General features: G+C 42.6%; 1 protein-coding gene and 1 long non-coding RNA gene across 7 annotated transcripts; both read left to right on the top strand.

Annotated features, from left to right (window-relative positions):
- Positions 1 to 4576: 4576 nt before the first annotated feature.
- Positions 4577 to 5114, top strand: LOC115173361 (uncharacterized). The gene is made up of 2 exons (XR_003871594.1): positions 4577 to 4633; positions 4763 to 5114. It is a non-coding gene; the product is annotated as an uncharacterized LOC115173361 (long non-coding RNA).
- An 11001-nt stretch (positions 5115 to 16115) lies between these two features.
- Positions 16116 to 22143, top strand: LOC115173355 (uncharacterized). 6 transcript variants are annotated; one of them, XM_029731361.1, is made up of 7 exons: positions 16116 to 16459; positions 18041 to 18145; positions 18300 to 18366; positions 18578 to 18731; positions 19016 to 19052; positions 19160 to 19470; positions 20754 to 22143. In XM_029731361.1, exons 1-7 carry the CDS (start codon positions 16442 to 16444, stop codon positions 22126 to 22128), a joined length of 2067 nt encoding a protein of 688 aa, XP_029587221.1. In that variant the 5' UTR covers positions 16116 to 16441; the 3' UTR covers positions 22129 to 22143. The 6 variants fall into 6 exon arrangements, with proteins under 6 accessions (XP_029587221.1, XP_029587222.1, XP_029587220.1 ...); XM_029731362.1 differs by lacking the exon at positions 16116 to 16459 and adding an exon at positions 17286 to 17837; XM_029731360.1 differs by lacking the exon at positions 16116 to 16459 and having other exon boundaries at positions 17286 to 18145; positions 18300 to 18360.
- Positions 22144 to 22674: the final 531 nt, after the last annotated feature.

Genomic DNA, 22674 nt, shown 5'->3' with positions numbered 1-22674 from the left:
AACGTACAAAATCAGCAGGGGATCAAATACTTTTCCCTCACTGTAAATAGAGTTGGAGTCGAAGTGTGTGTGCACACAGCCACCTCTTTAACCACTCTTCAAAATATTTGGCAGCCTTTGAGATGGAGAGGCAGGAGAATGAGTGACAGAAGAAGAGTCTAATAAAAGCATGGCTTCTCTCCCACTCCTGCTCACAGCAGCAGTGCAGTGGAGTAGCTTCAACAGCCATAGGCCCAGGGATTTCACATCACATTCCATGATGCAATGCAGAATACGGCTTCACACAGAACAATCACCAAACCCATTAGATAACACTTCGCACATCACAGCCAAACATCATGTATCACATGAAGAGGCATGTGTGTTCTCCGGACGTGATACTTTGTCATGGACCTTCAGTTTCGATCTTCGCTCTCTCTCTCTCCCTCTCCCCCACCTCTCTCTCTCCCTCTCTCTCTCTCTACCAAACCTGCTGTCTCGACCTCTGAATGTTCGGCTATGAAAAGCCAACTGACATTTACTCCTGAGGTGCTGACCTATTTTACCCTCTATAACCACATTATTATTTGACCCTGCTGGTCATCTATGAAGAACGTTTGAACTACAGTACTTGAAGAACAATCTGGCCTTAATGGCCATGTACCCTTATAATCTCCACCGGCACAGCCAGAAGAGGACTAGCCACCCCTCAGAGCCTGGTTCCTCTCTAGGTTTCATCCTAGGTTCCTGCCTTTCTAGGGAGTTTTTCCTAGCCACCGTGCTTCTAAATCTGCATTGCATGCTATTTGGGGTTTTAGGCTGGGTGTCTAAATAAGCACTTTGTGACATCTGCTGATGTAAAAAGGGCTTTATAAATAAATTGTACTGATTGATTGACGATTGATTGTATGAAATGGAGTAGCATATATCCATCATGTAAAATGAACAATGAGCACTGTCTCCATGGAGTATAGCACTGCAGCCTTAGGCAATGTATATTTGCGTGGTGCATAACATTATCTCATATCACATGCATGGCAAGACATGATTGATGTAATTAGATGCTCTGGAGAGATCCCACCCTCCTTCCCCAACACATGTAGAATGCTTAGAAACCACCAGAAACCTGTGAAATGGATCAACAGATGTTGTTTTATCTCCTCTCAAGGTCTGTTGATTTACAGTATCTCAGAATCAGGAACTGTCATATCCCATGTGATATGTCAAAACAAGTTGATGCATGTATTATCATGGTGCATTGGGTTTGTATTTGTATTTATAATGGATCCCCTTTAGCTGCAGCAGCTACTCTTCATGGGGTCCAGTAAAATGAAGGCAGTTATACAATTGTAAAAACATTACTATACATTCACAACAGATTTCAGGGGCTAGGCTGTCAACAGCACGTACTGTGACACTATGATATGTATTCTGATTAAGTCAACAATACCTCTAGGCATATCTGACGTCATGTATTTGATATCTTATGTGAAGGTTAATGTCCATATTGACATCAGTTCATTGTGTTTGAGGACGGTTCACTGACGGGTTTTCAACGGATAAGATTAGATTAGACTAGTTTAACAGTTACAGAGCAGCTACAGTAGCCTATCAGAACAGCTGCAGTATCAGAGGCGCATAGACTTAATTAACGGGCTACACATAATGGCTGACGACAGCCAGGTAAGGTTCATTTTAGCCTACGTTTAACGAGCGTTAGAGTTTTCCTAATTCCATCTTGTTCTAATGGCAAGTCTGCCTTAAGTGCAGAAACTATGGTTGATATTAGAAAATAAGTATGATTGGACTTTTAGGCAAGTAATTCCAATTGTGGAATTGTTGTGGGATGTTAGCATACCATACTGCGCGTGTAACATTAGTGCCATGGAGGATTGTGCAGGTCGGCAGGTTGCTACAGGAGCCTAGTAGCATGTATTTTATAGGGATCAGATCTGGCTGACTTTTTCACCTGAGCTGCTCGTTGGCTGTCCATAATGAGCCCAGCGAGCAGGATGTGTAGCTGGACTCTGCAATAATTAGCTCCCAGAGCAATTACAAATAACTATTCTTGTTTTAAAAGCGTCATTACAACTAGCAACATGACAGTCATCACCTCTAAGCAGGACTCAGTAGAAACGCTATGTGTTGGATTTGTCCATGTCTCGCTAAATTAACCTAGCTACCATAACAGCTGTGGAGAATTTATTCTGCAGTTTTAACCTCTATGGGCTAGGTGGCACCAAATCGTCCCACCTACGTAACAGCCAGTTGAATCCTGTGGCGCGATTTTCAAAACGTTTGAAATGCTATTACTTCAATTTCTCAAACATATGACTATTTTACAGCTATTTAAAGACAAGACTCTCGTTAATCTAACCACACTGTCCGATTTCAAAAAGGCTATACAACGAAAGCAAAACATTAAATTCTGTCAGCAGAGTACCCAGCCAGAAATAATCAGACACCCATTTTTCAAGCTAGCATATAATGTCACAAGAACCCAAACCACAGCTAAATGCAGCACTAACCTTTGATGATCTTCATCAGATGACACACCTAGGACATTATGTTATACATTACATGCATGTCTGATCAATGAAGTTCATATTTATATCAAAAAACAGCTTTTTACATTAGCATGTGACGTTCAGAAAAAGCATACCCCCCGCAAACTTCCGGGGAATTTACTAACAATTTACTAAATTACTCACGATAAACGTTCACAAAAAACATAATTATTTTAAGAATTATAGATACAGAACTCCTCTATGCACTCGCTATGTGCAATATTCTGAGTAGATAGCCCGGCATCACAGGGCTAGCTATTTAGACACCCACCAAGTTTAGCCCTGACCAGTCAGATTTACTATAAGAAAAATGTTATTACCTTTGCTGTTCTTCATCAGAATGCCCTCCCAGGACTTCTACTTCAATAACAAATGTTGGTTTGGTTCAAAATAATCCATAGTTATGTTCAAATATCCTCTGTTTTGTTCGTGCGTTCAAGACACTATCCGAATGGTAAAAAAGGGTGACGCGTATGACGCATTTCGTGACAAAAAAATTCTAAATATTCCATTACCGTACTTCGAAGCATGTCAACCGCTGTTTAAAATCAATTTTTATGCCATTTTTCTCGTAAAAAAGCGATAATATTCCGACCGGGAAAGCGTGTTTACGTTCAAAGAGAGAGAAAATAAAAACATGGGATCCCCTCGTGCACGAGCCTCAGTCTGATGGTACTCTGACCGGCCACTATCCAAACGTGCTAATGTTTTTCAGCCAGAGGCTGGAATTACATCATTCAGCTTTTTCCCGGGTTCTGAGAGCCTATGGGAGCCGTAGGAAGTGTCACGTTACATCAAAGATCCTCAGTTTTCAATAAACAGAGCCAAGAAGAACAAGAACTTGTCAGACAGGCCACTTCCTGTAAGGAATCTTCTCAGGTTTTTGCCTGCCATATGAGTTCTGTCACAGACACCATTCAAACAGTTTTAGAAACTTTAGGGTGTTTTCTATCCAAAGCCAATAATTATATGCATATTCTAGTTACTGGGCAGGAGTAGTAACCAGATTAAATCGGGTACGTTTTTTATCCGGCCGTGCAAATACTGCCCCCTATCCCCAACAGGTTAACTTATGCAGAGTATCTCAGTAGCATGGGATGTTAGGTGAGAAGGACATCTCCAATAAGAATTCCTATTGTAAACTATCTAGGGTTATGACAATAGGGTATTACTTCAGATTAAATGATTATAGGTTTCTGTTATTGAATCAGGATAAACCATCCCATGCATTAAATGAAATTGAAACAATCAATGACTCCACCAAGACAATATACATAATGTTCCATATGTGTATTAAAACATTTTTAAACACAAATACATTTTCAGACACATCAAAAGAAAAAAAAATAAACCCCAATGAGTCCAAATTATTTCAAGTTTGCTTAAATCGGGGGTCGGCAACCCGCGGCTCTAGAGCCGCATGCGGCTCTTTAGCGCCGCCCTAGTGGCTCCCTGGAGCTTTTTCAAAAATATGAAAATGGAAAAAGATGGTGTGAATTTATTTTTTGTTTTAATATAATTTATTATCCAATGCTGTAAAAATGTGTATAATAAATATTTAATTTCAACATTTCTGTCAACGAAGATTTACGTCATAGCCTGCGACACACGTTTCTTTCAGCTCGGCGTAGTGCCAGACAGGTGGCTGTTGCAAACAAACCGGCGGGTGTGTCATGGGCCATGGATCCCAAAGGGAAAAAGAGAAAGATAGCTGTGGAGAACAGAGGATTCCACAATTATTGGACCGAATCATTTGCTTTCATTGCCAATGCGGAAGACTTGCCTGCATGTTTGCTTTGTAATGAGAAGTTGTCAAATAACAAAAAGAGTAACGTGGAAAGACATTTCCATTCTTCCTGACAGTTATAGGAACATGAAGAAATATGCATTTGGAGTATTATCCATCTTTGGATCAACATACCTGTGCGAGCAGATATTCTCAAACATGAACTACATAAAATCCAAATACCGCACCCGCCTCACAGATGAGAGCTTGCAGTCCTGCGTGAAGATTAAAGTTACATTTTACATGCCCGATGTTGAGAAGCTGTCCAGTGATGTCCGAAAACAGAAGTCACATTAAACGGGTAAGAACACAATCCTGTCATAGGCACATATTTAGTAACAAAGTGGCTGTTTTTATAAAGTGATTTCTAATTTTTGTCAGTATATATTTGGAATGACACATAGGGATATTATTGTGTTTTGTTGCTCAGGTCTGAGGATGGCTGCATTGTATTGTGCGTGTCAAAAGAGAAGAGGGTGCTGCTGCATTTTACCCTTGCACATTTGCACAAAACTAAAGAGAAGAGGATAATGCACAGAAATCGAACTTAAACTGTATTATTTTAATTTTATATACTTTACCTTTTCAAAAGGATGCTGTTTTATTGCACTCTGTCTGTTGCCCAGATAAGGGGGAAAAGAGAAGAGGATTGTATCGTATTATTGAGGATTGAAAAGGACTGCATTTTATTTCCATGAAATTACAGGAGGTCTATTATGCACGTTGCACATTTTGTTGTTGTTTTTTCGAATCCTAAAATAAAAATGACATCAAAAATCTGATTTATCTATTGTATTTCTATAATTTCATCAATGCAACGAAACATAATACATTAATATTATAATGGAAGTTAAACTTAAAGCACCATCGTACAGCAGAGTAGTCACGTGGTGCGTCATTCTCTCCAGGATGCGCTGCAGGTAAAATAAACGTTTAATCATGAATGCTCATTATGTATTTATAGCCTACTTATCATTTTGATAGTAGGCTAATATAGACACTTACAGCATGTGTTGCCTTCATTATAAGGCTTATATAAGGCTTTTCATTTTTTGCGGCTCCAGACAGATTTTTTTGTTTTTTTTGGTCCAATATGGCTCTTTCAACATTTTGGGTTGCCGACCCATGGCTTAAATGAACCGTTGGCGCGCGTTGGAGCTCAAAAAAAATGACGACACCCAAAAATATCCTGAAGCACCTCACGTTGTGGTTACTCACTGCTTGGTAGATATTCCCTCAGCGAAATATGGCAGTTCAGTGCAGGTTTCCTCACAAAGTCCAAGGCAAGCACAGCTACCCATGCAGACAGTACTCCTTAGCCGTAACCGATTACGCATGGGAACACGAACTCGTTAAGTTTCCCAAGCAATTATCTCCCGGTGTCACGCGATGCTAGGCTAACCTCAATGCTTGCAAATACCTCCACGACGAGACGGTAGCTTCAGTCTTTACTAAGTTTTAACAAAATTATAACAACTCTTTTATAAAATAAAATATGTCTTAGTAAGTATGGGTTTTGTTCTAGTTCTGTCGTCTTCTTTTATAACTTTTCTTTACCAACCGTTGTAAGGTAAAAACGTCCATCCTTTCATCAACGTCTTTTTCCCTCTCCTTTCTTCCCAGGCCTCCCGCTCACCAGGTCAACTCCCATTGGCCACAACTTAACAGGCGACCTTATTGGTCAAAACTTACACTTCAAAGTAAAACGAACTATACACTTATACATTAAATAAATATTTCTACAAAAAACATAATGCATTAACAACATTACAGTTTAGGAGCAATTCAATCATCTTTTAAATATATAACCAATTAATTATAACAAATAAACTCAATACCTGCTTCAAACAAGGGTATTACATTCACTTCAGTTGTCTACCGATGATTCACTGACGTTTTTTCAAAGGAGATTTTAGTATTACCTCTAAATAGCCTACAACAATAAGCTACACATCATGTCAGACAACAGCAAGGTATGGTTCATTTAGCCTATTTTGAGTTTAGAGGAGAAATTACTAACAGTATAGTAGGTCACTACCACAGCAATAGGTCTCACTGGTTTGATCCATGGACTGAAATCTGACCACTATTGCCATTTTGTTTAAAATAGGAGCGAATAAGTTGTTTTATGAAGTCACAACCTAAGACTGCTATTGACCTCTCATTTATCCACCAGAGCGTGAAATGGGAGGATTCCCCGGATGATCAAAATAAAGTTGTGGAGAATATGAAGGATGAAACAGAGACACATGAGAACAACAAGAACAGGACTGGAGGCAAGGTAAGAAATATGCTGTCCTTTACACATCCTCTGCCTACTTAGGCACAGATCTAGGATTAGTTTACTATCACTAAATCCTAACCTTAAAGCATTAGGAGGAGACGCTACACTGACCTAAGATCTGCTATGAGACCTATAATCTGTTGTCATGTTGGCTAAACGTAAGTCCAGTGGCAGTGCCAAGAAGACTTCCGTGGAGGAGGACAGCAGCATTGGTGCAGGTCCGAGATTACTTCATGTTGGGTGCAGGTTGTGTTCAAATTCATCAGCACTGATCTGAGAAGATAGTATCTATATAGGTGAAAGCAATATAGTGGAGGCCCGCAGAGAGATGTGCTTTTACCTGTCCAGTGCAATCAAATCACTTAAGGTGAAGGAAATTAGATATAAAGTTCAGATTCAACTTTAGATTTCTCTTTGCGGATTCCCAGAGTCTTCTCAGACACCCGGGTGTGGTTTCCGGGAAAGGGGATCTATCATTGAGCAGCTGGAGAAGGAGGCTCAGAGGACTCTAATGCCTTCTCTCAAGATTGGGACATGCTGTGCCCCAATCCTCCTCTTCTTCCTGAGGAGTCTAACTGATGAGCAAGTCCCATGTCTTTCTCCAACCTCACATACAACAACTCTGAATTTATAGTCATAGTGCACCTTCTAACCACAAATGCGATTTCAAACACTACACCTAACCCTAACATCACCGTAACCACACCCCTAACTCTTCCTGTAAATCAAGAACAAAATGGCTCATGTACTTGCTAATAGCTTAATTAAATACACTTTTATTTTCCCTAACATGGCTATCTAGTGACTCCACTAACTCAACACCAGTGTGCAGCTAAAATATGTTTCCTTTCTTTTCTTTTCTCTAGCCAATGGAGAGTGATTCAGCATGGCATGAAAAATAACGTAAGTCTCTCCACATAAGGGTCTGGTCAAAAGTAGTGCGCTATATAGGGAATGGTGTCATGGAATTGCTTGATTGACAAAAACATTACTCTGTTTGTTGGCCATAGCTCACATTCGAGCAGCTCTCCATGCTGTGTCTGAAGATTGTTAAGGTCGTGACCCAGACAGCCCTCCGCATTCTCCTACCAGCGCTAGCTCGTATCATGGGTGTGGACCTGAGGAGTGGGGCAGCCTCCCCAGAATCCCAGTGCTCTCTGACAGGGTCTGAGGATTCCTTAGGCAGTCTGGATGAGCGAGAGAAAAGGCTGCTGATCAGTGAGATGAACTACTGGACTAAGGAGAGGAGGAGGAATGGCAGTGCAGGGTGCCGCCAAAAATCCACTCGCAGAACCTCATCACCATGCTGGTCGCCTAAGAGGTATGTTCACAGCAATATTTCAACTTAATAATTGCAAGACCTGACCCATACTTATCATAAATTATTAAACTTGGAATTCATACCTTGTAGTTTGAAGTTCTGGTCAGAAATGTTGCCCCTGAGGGGGTGGGTCCAGGTGAAAGTAATTTTTAACTGGGTTAGCCATAAAGTAATCTATGAATAAATAGTGTCAGTTGGCTTTAGGCTTCTAGAACTACGGTGGTATGAGAAGTAAACCATCATTGCTCTCATTTGATTTTCAAGCTCACTAATGACCCAGATTAGATACCAGCTGGCTGGTCACATTTGCATGGCATAAGTGGTGATTGTGTGTTTATCTTCAAGTTCCCAGACCTCATTGCAGAGTTTGCCAGCAACTAGAGAGGCTCCCCTCATGGAGGAGCCTCTGAAAGCTCTCTTTGGGGTAACGGAAGAGAGCCTCCTGATATCCCTGGTTGAGGGTCACTCCAACCCCACCTCCTCCAGCTCTTCCGAGTTGAGCTATGCTATCGCGGGAGAGGTAGTACACCAGCTTAACTCTGGCCTCTCAGTGGCCATTCAGGCCAGCTCGGGGAGTTGCCCCCCTATGGACAGTCAGGACATAGCAGCAGGCAAGGAGGTCATTCGGGTAGCCTCGGTGCAGATCCTGGCCGAGCTACAGAGCCAAACGTCTGAGCCAGAGTGGGTAGGGTTTATCGAGCCCCTCATGGACCCTGTGACCGATGATGTGCTGAATGCCATTGTCGGCACAATGGACAAAATGGCACAGGACTACAACATCCTATTGGATCTGGCCAAGAAGATGACAATCTTGGGGTCTAAATTTCTGACCAATCTTCAATGTGACCTTGATGTTGAGTGTCCATCTGGGAAAGAAGGGACCACTCACTTTCTCAAAGAGACTGGATCCTCTAGCAGTGTGGTGTCCAGAAAGCTTCAGACCCTCTCTAGCCCTGACTTTCAGTCTAAAGCCCTCAAGGCGGTGAGCACCATCCTTACAAGGAAAGTCAGCAGCTCTTCTGGCGTGGCTCCTTCCTCTAGGCCTTCTAGTGCTGCTCCTAGCCTTACTGAAGCTCCCCTGAATACCAGCTGCACAGCCCTGACATCTGTAAGCTCCACTGCTACAGTGATTGTTAAGGCATTTGTGGGAGGCATGGAGACGATAGCATCATTTGAAGGCAAATGTGAAGCAGTTGATTGGCCAGTTCCTGTAAATGACCACAAAACAGGGTTTTCACAGAAGATAACCTTCTCTCCAGCCCGCACACTCTATGGCCTTATACGAGCAAAGCTGAGGGACCTTTTAACTCTATCCGCTCGAGAAGAAGGTGTGGCTAAGGATGCTTCTCTTCAGGAGTCTTCAGACACCCTGGAAAAGGCAACTGTTTCAACTGTTGAGGTCCAGTTACCCAGCACCAAACTTAGTAGAGTTCCCAGTGAGAGCCAACCAATACCAGCTCTCTGTCTCTCCAATCTGGATAACAGCACTCAAGAAGTTCTTAGCAGTGTTTTTTCCATCTACAAGTCAGAGTTATCAAAAGTGGAGAGTAAATGCTTGGCCGTTGTCAGTTCATCTGATGAGTCCCTAGATGCTTGTTGGCTTGTTGATGGTGTCCTATCAAAGCTTGATGACTATACTATTTCCCAGTCACCCTCACCCAATGAAGACTTGAGTGTGAGTACTCAATGTTCTCAACTGAGCTCAGAAGAGAGTGTCAGAATCACACAGTCCTCTACTAGTCTGATTCAGAGCATTAAGAAGCTCTCTAGCAATGACTTTCAGACTCAGGCAGAAGAGGCAGTGAGTAAAGTGCTGATGAGATCCAGTCATTCCTTTATCACACAGATCAGCCATACTGGTCTTCAGAAAAGTCTGCAGGCTGGCTTATCATCTAGCTCGCCATCAGAGATTGTCTCCATGTCCTCTCAGAATACAGCCCCTGGATTAGTGGAAACCTTTGTCAAAGGAATGGCGACTATTTTCCAGAAAAATGAGTCCACTGACACTGTGCTCCTGGAAAGAAGTGGGAGAGTTTTGCAGTGCTCCCACGGGGGCTCCCAACTGGATGATACTGAATTGAGTGTTCAAATATCAGAAGAGAAGCTTTGGTCAACAGCTAAGACCATCTGCGTCAATATGAAGAACATACTTAAGGATTTCTTCACAGGGCTGAAGCCATCCGGATCCGAAAGGACAGAAAATGCTTCTTCCAAAGAGACCCTTGGGGAAATCCTGGTTGCTATCCAGAGTGAAATCTCAAACTTAGGGCGAATTAAGGATTCCAGGGAGCTCCTTCAGATCAACGATATGGTAGGAACTATGCTGAAGGAGGTTGAGAAAAGTGAGGATGACAGTGAACAAGTCTGCCAAGACATCCCTAGAACCTGTTCATCTTTGTCCACTTCTTTGAAGGGTCGTAGTTCCTTGTCTAGCTCTTCAAAGGGTCCTAGGTCAGAGTGTGAGTTAGAGATCAACCTCCCTGGCACTCCCATCCCTGACGAAGTGCCTTTTGATCTGACCTGCCCCATCGTCAGGAGCTCCTGCATCGACACCAGGGACTCTAAAATGCCAGAGATTTCTACAAGTGACCTAAGGACAAAGATGATGGCACACACAGATGAACCCCTGCATCGTAACAGTCCAATGACTGACAGCAGCCGACCACCGAGTGCTAAAGCCTCTTTTCGATCCTCCACTACTCCATCTTTCACCAGCAAGGGAACCTCTTTGGTACCAAAGGGAGATGGGATTGACATTGAAGAGAAGGAGGTGAGCATCCCCAGCAGCTCTGGCCATCTGAGGGAGCTCTTAATCAGCCCAGACATCAGCAGTGCCACTGCATTCCCACTGCAGTACTTGATGGACTCCAGCAAAGATGATGTCATCTGTTTGGTCACCGTACTGGTGATAAGGTTGCTATCGAAGATCAGACCCTCAGCCCTAGATGGACCCTTCCAACAGGCACCAGACATGACAGAAACATCTCAGCAACTCATCAGACAAGTCCTGTCTGAGTTCTGTGCTGCATCCAGATTCTCCAGGACACAGGAATATTCCCAGAACCTGCACATCCACAGGGTGTTCAGAGGTGTACATAAAAACTTGATGGAGGAGTTTGGCTCTTATAACACCCTGCAAGCAGCTATTTCCTCCCAGGACCCTGCATTTGACAGAGTCCTGGTAAAGTCCTTGACCCAGCAGCTGGTACAGGGACGCAAGGAGGCGTCAAGACCAGCTTCTGCTGCAACAAACCCAGCAGACCAGGCTGAGACAGAGAGGGGGGCTGAGCAGAAAGCAAGAAGGAGCTTCCTTTGCTTTTCAATGACCAAACTCAGGATCAACTTCAAGGTATAGCAGGGAGTTAGCATTTGTTTTTTGTTCCAGTTAGGTGCTGATGTTATTGATGTGGCTATGATAAGACAAATATATGAGATAAATATGTTTTTATTCATCACTAAATTGTTGCCTTGGATTCAGAAGTGTTCCATTTCTTTATATATTCTCTGTACCATTTTCTTTACCTTTCTCCTGTTAGCGTTCCAAGAGAGGAAACAAAAAGGACTGCCATTCAGTCCAGGAACAGACTGAGATTTAGAGCTCTGCTATAGCTTGTAGTTTTGTTTAGGTGTGTGTTAGAAACATAGAGTATGCCTACCAAACTCATTGCACTGTTATTTATCAAAGTTTTTATACTGTATTTCTCTCTCTCTCTCTCCCCATCCATTTCTCTTGTGTTTCTAGCTCCACACATTGAGGCTCATGGTGCTGAATCTCCAGTTGGAGAGGTTTCTCCCTCCATATCTCAGCCTATCAAAAAACAATATTTGATTGTCAGGGTCTTTTCAGCAATGATGAAGCCATTCAGGCGCTTCACCAAGAAGAACCTGTAACCTGTTACGCAGCATGAAGAACTACTTTTGTAACAGCAAGACTTTTGACAAGAGGAATTTCTGCATGTCTACCCTTTCAAAGTCTATTTGATCAAATAAATGCAAATTATTTTACAAGAGTTTCAAGTGTTTTGGATGATTGGTAGCACCGAAGCAGCTTTTCTCAGAGAAATGCACTAGTTCCCCCTTGGTTACACATTTATTGTGCAGTTTTTGAGTTAGCAGGACTTGGGGCGGCAGATAGCCTTGTGGTTAGAGCGTTGGGTCAGCAACCGAGAGGTTGCTACATCAAATCCCTGAGCTGACAAGGTAAAAATCTATTGTTCTGCCCCTGAACAAGGCAGTTAACCCGCTGTTCCTAGGCTGCCACTGTAAATAAGAATTTGTTCTTTACAACTTGTCTTATAAAATAACCAGAGCATGTCTCAAATACAATAGTTGCTGCATAGACCGTCAGATAACCAGATGTTCTCTATTAATTTAGTTAGATTGATAAGAGCTTATTAGCAGCAAGGGGAAAGCACATAGAGGAGAATTAGCTATCTGCAGCTAGATCAACCCTCTGAGATGTTTTCTGTATGTTGAATATATAAGCTCCAGCAGTTGAGAGTGTATGTCAGAGCAAAAACCAAGCCATGAAGTCGAAGGAATTGTCCGTAGAGCTCAGAGACATGATTGTGTCAAGGCACAGATCTGGTGAAGGGTACCAAAACATTTCTGCAATATTGAAGGTCCCCAAGAACACAGTGGCCTCCATCATTCTTAAACGGAAGAAGTTTGGAACCACCAAGACTCTTCCTAGAGCTGGCCGCCAGACCAAACTGAGCAATTGGGGGAGAAGGGCTTTGGTCTGAGAGGTGACCAAGAACCTGATGGTCACTCTGAGCTCCGGACTTCCTCTGTGGAGGTGTGAGAACCTTCCAGAAGGACAACCATCTCTACAGCACTCCACCAATCAGGCCTTTATGGTAGAGCGGTCAAACAAAGCCACTCATGCTATAATGTGGATAAACAGTTACTTGTCTAACAGAAAACAGAGGGTGTTCTTTAATGGAAGCCTCTCAAACATAATCAAGGTAGAATCAGGAATTTCCCAGGGTAGCTGTGTAGGCCCCTTACCTTTTTCAATCTTTACTGACGACATGCCACTGGCTTTGCACTGTAAATGTACTCTATAAAATATAAGAATACTACATTTCCTGAACGTATTCTTGTGGTAACATGTTGTAGCCTGCATAGGAACTAGAGGCCCAAGTAGCACAACACTCCACAGCAGCTCAATCTGCCATGCTTTAGATCTTGATGCATGCCTCTTATATTACATAATAACAAACATAATTAGCAATTCAAAAATGCTCTATTCTGAGAACTACTTTTAATCACAGAGTGGAAAACATAGAACCCTACTGTGTGGATCACAATTATGGGTGTATTCTGGAATAAGACAAACCTATACAGTGAGGGGGAAAAGTATTTGATCCCCTGCTGATTTTGTACGTTTGCCCACTGACAAAGAAATGATCAGTCTATAATTTTAATAGTAGGTTTATTTGAACAGTGAGAGACAGAATAACAACAAAAATATCCAGAAAAACGCATGTCAAAAATGTTATAAATTGATTTGCATTTTAAATAGGGAAATAAGTATTTTCCCTCACTGTAAATAGAGTTGGAGTCTAAGTGTGTGTGCACACAGCCACCTCTTTAACCACTCTTCAAAATATTTGGCAGCCTTTGAGATGGAGAGGCAGGAGAATGAGTGACAGAAGAAGAGTCTAATAAAAGCATGGCTTCTCTCCCACTCCTGCTCACAGCAGCAGTGCAGTGGAGTAGCTTCAACAGCCATAGGCCCAGGGATTTCACATCACATTCCATGATGCAATGCAGAATACGGCTTCACACAGAACAATCACCAAACCCATTAGATAACACTTCGCACATCACAGCCAAACATCATGTATCACATGAAGAGGCATGTGTGTTCTCCGGACGTGATACTTTGTCATGGACCTTCAGTTTCGATCCTCTCTCTCTCTACCTCTCTACCTCTCTACCTCTGAATGTTCAGCTATGAAAAGCCAACTGACATTTACTCCTGAGGTGCTGACCTGTTTTACCCTGTATAACCACATTATTATTTGACCCTGCTGGTCATCTATGAAGAACGTTTGAACTACAGTACTTGAAGAACAATCTGGCCTTAACCTCTTGACGGTCGCCTAGGATAGGAGGCGCTACACCATTTTCAACGGCCTCCTACTCAAACTCAGAGGCTAGGATATGCATGTAATTAATATATGTGGATAGAAAACACCCTAAAGTTTCTAAAACTGTTTGAATGGTGTCTGTGAGTATAACAGAACTCATATGGCAGTCAAAACCCCGAGACCGATCGTAACAGGATGTGGAATTCTGAATTGCGGACTCAACTTCAGCGCTGTGCCTATAACTCACACTGTGAGCTATGGTTCATTGAGCACTTCCTATTGCTTCCACTAGATGTCCCCAGTCTTTACAAAGTGGTTTGGGTCTCCTACTGTGAAAAATGCCTGAAAGAGAGGCTATGGAACGCATTATGACGCCAGCGCCCCTGGCTACCCCCACCTTTCGAAACGTTTTGAAAGACAATGAAATTGTCCCCCTTGAATGTTATAGGATCTGTGGTTGTAAAAGGCCCGAAAGATTTATGTTATACAACGTTTGACATGTTTGAACGAACCTAAATGTAAAAAAAATCACTTTTGGTAAGAGAGGTTTCGCGCGCACAACAGTACTTTTGTTGCAGCCTTCAGGACGCCCTAACCAGAACAAGCTATTGGGACATAAAGGAATAACTTTTTCGAACAAAAATACATTTCTTGTGGACCTGGAATCCTGGAAGTGCATTCTGATGAAGATAATCAAAGGTAAGGAAATATTTTCAAAAATATACAAGATTAGATTTGATATGCGATTGTTCCAAGATGGCGCTGACCTGTAACGTTAGCCTATTTTTCAGGAGTATCGCATCCCCTTTCATCGCAAAGTATGATTACCCAGTAAAGTTATTTTTAAATCTGGCATTACAGGTGCTTTCAAGAGATATTCATCTATATATCTTAGAATGACAATATTACATTTTAAAAATGTTTTCGAATAGTAATTTAGTAAATTGTAGCGCTGTTTCACCTGATGCATTTGAGGAAAAATAGTTAGTCAACGTCACGCGCCGATGTAAAATGCTGTTTTCATATATTAATATGAACTTTATCGAACAAAAGAATGCATGTATTGTGTAACATGATGTCCTAGGTGTGTCATCTGATGAAGATTGTCAAAGGTTAGTGCTGCATTTAGCTGTTTTTTGGTTATTTGTGATGCATGTGGTTGGTCGGAAAATGGCTATGTGAATACTTTTACGATGTACTCCTCTAACATAATCTAATGTTGTGCTTTTGCTGTAAAGCCTTTTTGAAATCGGACAACGTGGGTCGATTCAGGAGAGGTGTATCTCTAAAACGATATAATATAGTCCTATATTTGAAAAAAAAAAAAAAGACATTTTGTTATGCAAATGGCGATAGGATTTTTCGCTGGATGTCCGTCCCCGACCAGGGGTTAATGGCCATGTACCCTTGTAATCTCCACCGGCACAGCCAGAAGAGGACTAGCCACCCCTCAGAGCCTGGTTCCTCTCTAGGTTTCTTCCTAGGTTCCTGCTTTTCTAGGGAGTTTTTCCTAGCCACCGTGCTTCTAAATCTGCATTGCATGCTATTTGGGGTTTTAGGCTGGGTGTCTAAATAAACACTTTGTGACATGTGCTGATGTAAAAAGGGCTTTATAAATAAATTGTACTGATTGATTGACGATTGATTGTATGAAATGGAGTAGCATATATCCATCATGTAAAATGAACAATGAGCACTGTCTCCATGGAGTATAGCACTGCAGCCTTAGGCAATGTATATTTGCGTGGTGCATAACATTATCTCATATCACATGCATGGCAAGACATGATTGATGTAATTAGATGCTCTGGAGAGATCCCACCCTCCTTCCCCAACACATGTAGAATGCTTAGAAACCACCAGAAACCTGTCAAATGGATCAACAGATGTTGTTTTATCTCCTCTCAAGGTCTGTTGATTTACAGTATCTCAGAATCAGGAACTGTCATATCCCATGTGATATGTCAAAACAAGTTGATGCATGTATTATCATGGTGCATTGGGTTTGTATTTGTATTTATAATGGATCCCCTTTAGCTGCAGCAGCTACTCTTCATGGGGTCCAGTAAAATGAAGGCAGTTATACAATTGTAAAAACATTACTATACATTCACAACAGATTTCAGGGGCTAGGCTGTCAACAGCACGTACTGTGACACTATGATATGTATTCTGATTAAGTCAACAATACCTCTAGGCATATCTGACGTCATGTATTTGATATCTTATGTGAAGGTTAATGTCCATATTGACATCAGTTCATTGTGTTTGAGGACGGTTCACTGACGGGTTTTCAACGGATAAGATTAGATTAGACTAGTTTAACAGTTACAGAGCAGCTACAGTAGCCTATCAGAACAGCTGCAGTATCAGAGGCGCATAGACTTAATTAACGGGCTACACATAATGGCTGACGACAGCCAGGTAAGGTTCATTTTAGCCTACGTTTAACGAGCGTTAGAGTTTTCCTAATTCCATCTTGTTCTAATGGCAAGTCTGCCTTAAGTGCAGAAACTATGGTTGATATTAGAAAATAAGTATGATTGGACTTTTAGGCAAGTAATTCCAATTGTGGAATTGTTGTGGGATGTTAGCATACCATACTGCGCGTGTAACATTATTGCCGTGGAGGATTGTGCAGGTCGGCAGGTTGCTACAGTAGCCTAGTAGCATGTATTTTATAGGGATCAGATCTGGCTGACTTTTTCACCTGAGCTGCTCGTTGGCTGTCCATAATGAGCCCAGCGAGCAGGATGTGTAGCTGGACTCTGCAATAATTAGCTCCCAGAGCAATTACAAATAACTATTCTTGTTTTAAAAGCGTCATTACAACTAGCAACATGACAGTCATCACCTCTAAGCAGGACTCAGTAGAAACGCTATGTGTTGGATTTGTCCATGCCTCGCTAAATTAACCTAGCTACCATAACAGCTGTGGAGAATTTATTCTGCAGTTTTAAGGGATCTCTCTGAAGGTTTTAGATGATACAGTGGAACTTCGTCCTCTGGATGAAGAACTATACATCTCGGCTTGGCTTCATTGCATTATTGCTTGGGAAACGTTGACATGCCCTTTTTGTTGACGGATGGATGAAAATAATGTAATTATAGTATCGTTATACATAGGCTAGCAAGAAAATCCGCATGAGATACCCATAGAACTGAGCCCTGCTCCATTTCAGCACCATGCCGCGGTCTCAGGTGCTGCCCAGACTCGAAACATTTCAGCACGATGGCACGTTCCCCTGACGCCTAGAAACGTGTCAGCTCTATGCAGCGGACAGCTCCATAATGCTGAAATAGTTAAAGCCCCCTAGAACGTCATTGATTTTAAATTATTCTAAGTGCAAGTGGTTATAATTTATTGCATGTCCTAGTTTTGCAGCTTTGCAACCTCAGAATTATAGCTAATGGATTGCAGCGAGTTACGTTTTTGTGCATGGTGATGAATGAGGATGCTTGATAAACCATAAATTAAACGCAAAAACGTGCACTTACAAATATTTTCCTTTGGCAGAACTTTGACAAGCTATGATCTGTTTTCTAATGACATTGACAATTCATATAGACATTAGACTTAGGCCTAATTGTGACATCATGTGTGTATGACATCTTTGAGGAATGCCCTTGCTTCAGCCAATCGGAATCGAGTACTCAACAATGCTTTGGCATAATTCAAGGACGTTCATATTCACTTCAGTTGTCTGCCGATGGTTCACTGACGTTTTTTCAAAGGAGATATTAGTATTAACTATAAATAGCCTACAACAATAAGCTACACATCATGTCAGACAACAGCAAGGTATGGTTCATTTAGCCTATTTTGAGTTTAGAGGAGAAATTACTAACAGTATAGTAGGTCACTACCACAGCAATAGGTCTCACTGGTTTGATCCATGGACTGAAATCTGACCACTATTGCCATTTTGTTTAAAATAGGAGCGAATAAGTTGTTTTATGAAGTCACAACCTAAGACTGCTATTGACCTCTCATTTATCCACCAGAGCGTGAAATGGGAGGATTCCCCGGATGATCAAAATAAAGTTGTGGAGAATATGAAGGATGAAACAGAGACACATGAGAACAACAAGAACAGGACTGGAGGCAAGGTAAGAAATATGCTGTCCTTTACACATCCTCTGCCTACTTAGGCACAGATCTAGGATTAGTTTACTATCACTAAATCCTAACCTTAAAGCATTAGGAGGAGACGCTACACTGACCTTAGATCTGCTATGAGACCTATAATCTGTTGTCATGTAGGCTAAACGTAAGTCCAGTGGCAGTGCCAAGAAGACTTCCGTGGAGGAGGACAGCAGCATTGGTGCAGGTCTGAGATTACTTCATGTTGGGTGCAGGTTGTGTTCAAATTCATCAGCACTGATCTGAGAAGAGAGGGATCTATATAGGTGAAAGCAATATAGTGGAGGCCCGCAGAGAGATGTGCTTTTACCTGTCCAGTGCAATCAAATCACTAAAGGTGAAGGAAATTAGATATAAAGTTCAGATTCAACTTTAGATTTCTCTTTGCGGATTCCCAGAGTCTTCTCAGACACCCGGGTGTGGTTTCCGGGAAAGGGGATCTATCATTGAGCAGCTGGAGAAGGAGGCTCAGAGGACTCTAATGCCTTCTCTCAAGATTGGGACATGCTGTGCCCCAATCCTCCTCTCCTTCCTGAGGAGTCTAACTGATGAGCAAGTCCCATGTCTTTCTCCAACCTCACATACAACAACTCTGAATTTATAGTCATAGTGCACCTTCTAACCACAAATGCGATTTCAAACACTACACCTAACCCTAACATCACCGTAACCACACCCCTAACTCTTCCTGTAAATCAAGAACAAAATGGCTCATGTACTTGCTAATAGCTTAATTAAATACACTTTTATTTTCCCTAACATGGCTATCTAGTGACTCCACTAACTCAACACCAGTGTGCAGCTAAAATATGTTTCCTTTCTTTTCTTTTCTCTAGCCAATGGAGAGTGATTCAGCATGGCATGAAAAATAACGTAAGTCTCTCCACATAAGGTTCTGGTCAAAAGTAGTGCGCTATATAGGGAATGGTGTCATGGAATTGCTTGATTGACAAAAACATTACTCTGTTTGTTGGCCATAGCTCACATTCGAGCAGCTCTCCATGCTGTGTCTGAAGATTGTTAAGGTCGTGACCCAGACAGCCCTCCGCATTCTCCTACCAGCGCTAGCTCGTATCATGGGTGTGGACCTGAGGAGTGGGGCAGCCTCCCCAGAATCCCAGTGCTCTCTGACAGGGTCTGAGGATTCCTTAGGCAGTCTGGATGAGCGAGAGAAAAGGCTGCTGATCAGTGAGATGAACTACTGGACTAAGGAGAGGAGGAGGAATGGCAGTGCAGGGTGCCGCCAAAAATCCACTCGCAGAACCTCATCACCATGCTGGTCGCCTAAGAGGTATTGTGGTGGCTAATTTCCGCATAACCAAATGAGGATTTACAAACACACCAGTCCGAGTTAAAACTACATCTTTAATACTTAAGATACTTTTGCAAAAGTTCTTGACCCCACCAATGCATTCTCTCGAATGAATCATTTAATGAGGTGCTTACAGAATGGCTCAGGGATCTTTTATAGCAACGATACAGCCCCTTCAACGTACATTGACAAACCACAGATACTTAGTAACAGTTCACAAAGGTCACGTTTTGTATGACAGATATCCATAAAACACATCAGACAGTAACTGCTATGTCAACCTGGTTCATTATATAGCCCAGTATCTGGTCTCCTTAGAACTGTCCCTCCCAGGTACGGTATAGAACGAAAATACCATTTCATCCGATGGCATATATCAATTGTCAACTCTAGATACTCCCATCTCAAGCAAACCCCCTCTTGACCCCACTCCTGGACAGGCTCACTGGAGGGAGTGAGCCTATAGGCCATATATTATCACAGGATAAGTGTGAGATCTAAGAGACCATGGTCCCAGCCACTGCCATAAACCTCCCCACAATAAGGAAAAGGAGGGTGTGACTTGCTCACCGACATTGTGGAGACAAGTCATTGGTTCCCCAGTAATCACACCATCCCTTCACATGGTTTAAGCATAGGTAAAGACACATTCCCATGACGACAAGTCTGACCTCTCTTCTCTCTGGGCCCCAAGTGTCTGAGCCCCAGCTAAGGTAGACGTGCAACTGAAAAGACACCAGAGTCCAATGGACACTTTCTAATGACAAGTACCTCAAATAAGCATATTATACTAATAAAACATCTTAATTATCTATGTTACCCAACTAATTCTCATTCGTCCACGACAGTATGTTCACAGCAATATTTCAACTTAATAATTGCAAGACCTGACCCATACTTATCATAAATTATTAACTTGGAATTCATACCTTGTAGTTTGAAGTTCTGGTCAGAAATGTTGCCCCTGAGGGGGTGGGTCCAGGTGAAAGTAATTTTTAACTGGGTTAGCCATAAAGTAATCTATGAATAAATAGATCAGGTAGATGCCTTTCAAAATTAATCATATTCTGATGTCGTACAAACATCAAAATCTGGCAAAAACTCGTGTCAGTTGGCTTTAGGCTTCTAGAACTACGGTGGTATGAGAAGTAAACCATCATTGCTCTCATTTGATTTTCAAGCTCACTAATGACCCAGATTAGATACCAGCTGGCTGGTCACATTTGCATGGCATAAGTGGTGATTGTGTGTTTATCTTCAAGTTCCCAGACCTCATTGCAGAGTTTGCCAGCAACTAGAGAGGCTCCCCTCATGGAGGAGCCTCTGAAAGCTCTCTTTGGGGTAACGGAAGAGAGCCTCCTGATATCCCTGGTTGAGGGTCACTCCAACCCCACCTCCTCCAGCTCTTCCGAGTTGAGCTATGCTATCGCGGGGGAGGTAGTACACCAGCTTAACTCTGGCCTCTCAGTGGCCATTCAGGCCAGCTCGGGGAGTTGCCCCCCTATGGACAGTCAGGACATAGCAGCAGGCAAGGAGGTCATTCGGGTAGCCTCGGTGCAGATCCTGGCCGAGCTACAGAGCCAAACGTCTGAGCCAGAGTGGGTAGGGTTTATCGAGCCCCTCATGGACCCTGTGACCGATGATGTGCTGAATGCCATTGTCGGCACAATGGACAAAATGGCACAGGACTACAACATCCTATTGGATCTGGCCAAGAAGATGACAATCTTGGGGTCTAAATTTCTGACCAATCTTCAATGTGACCTTGATGTTGAGTGTCCATCTGGGAAAGAAGGGACCACTCACTTTCTCAAAGAGACTGGATCCTCTAGCAGTGTGGTGTCCAGAAAGCTTCAGACCCTCTCTAGCCCCGACTTTCAGTCTAAAGCCCTCAAGGCGGTGAGCACCATCCTTACAAGGAAAGTCAGCAGCTCTTCTGGCGTGGCTCCTTCCTCTAGGCCTTCTAGTGCTGCTCCTAGCCTTACTGAAGCTCCCCTGAATACCAGCTGCACAGCCCTGACATCTGTAAGCTCCACTGCCACAGTGATTGTTAAGGCATTTGTGAGAGGCATGGAGACGATAGCATCATTTGAAGGCAAATGTGAAGCAGTTGATTGGCCAGTTCCTGTAAATGACCACAAAACAGGGTTTTCACAGAAGATAACCTTCTCTCCAGCCCGCACACTCTATGGCCTTATACGAGCAAAGCTGAGGGACCTTTTAACTCTATCCGCTCGAGAAGAAGGTGTGGCTAAGGATGCTTCTCTTCAGGAGTCTTCAGACACCCTGGAAAAGGCAACTGTTTCAACTGTTGAGGTCCAGTTACCCAGCACCAAACTTAGTAGAGTTCCCAGTGAGAGCCAACCAATACCAGCTCTCTGTCTCTCCAATCTGGATAACAGCACTCAAGAAGTTCTTAGCAGTGTTTTTTCCATCTACAAGTCAGAGTTATCAAAAGTGGAGAGTAAATGCTTGGCCGTTGTCAGTTCATCTGATGAGTCCCTAGATACTTGTTGGCTTGTTGATGGTGACTATGCTATTTCCCAGTCACCCTCACCCAATGAAGACTTGAGTGTGAGTACTCAATGTTCTCAACTGAGCTCAGAAGAGTGTCAGAATCACACAGTCCTCTACTAGTCTGATTCAGAGCATTAAGAAGCTCTCTAGCAATGACTTTCAGACTCAGGCAGAAGAGGCAGTGAGTAAAGTGCTGATGAGATCCAGTCATTCCTTTATCACACAGATCAGCCATACTGGTCTTCAGAAAAGTCTGCAGGCTGGCTTATCATCTAGCTCGCCATCAGAGATTGCCTCCATGTCCTCCCAGAATACAGCCCCTGGATTAGTGGAAACCTTTGTCAAAGGAATGGCGACTATTTTCCAGAAAAATGAGTCCACTGACACTGTGCTCCTGGAAAGAAGTGGGAGAGTTTTGCAGTGCTCCCACGGGGGCTCCCAACTGGATGATACTGAATTGAGTGTTAAAATATCAGAAGAGAAGCTTTGGTCAACAGCTAAGACCATCTGCGTCAATATGAAGAACATACTTAAGGATTTCTTCACAGGGCTGAAGCCATCCGGATCCGAAAGGACAGAAAATGCTTCTTCCAAAGAGACCCTTGGGGAAATCCTGGTTGCTATCCAGAGTGAAATCTCAAACTTAGGGCGAATTAAGGATTCCAG

The sequence above is a fragment of the Salmo trutta genome, chromosome 34, assembly GCF_901001165.1.
Source record: "Salmo trutta chromosome 34, fSalTru1.1, whole genome shotgun sequence".
NCBI lineage: Eukaryota > Metazoa > Chordata > Actinopteri > Salmoniformes > Salmonidae > Salmo > Salmo trutta.
Note: the sequence above shows the minus strand (reverse complement) of the source record. Positions and strands in the feature narration are given on the sequence as shown.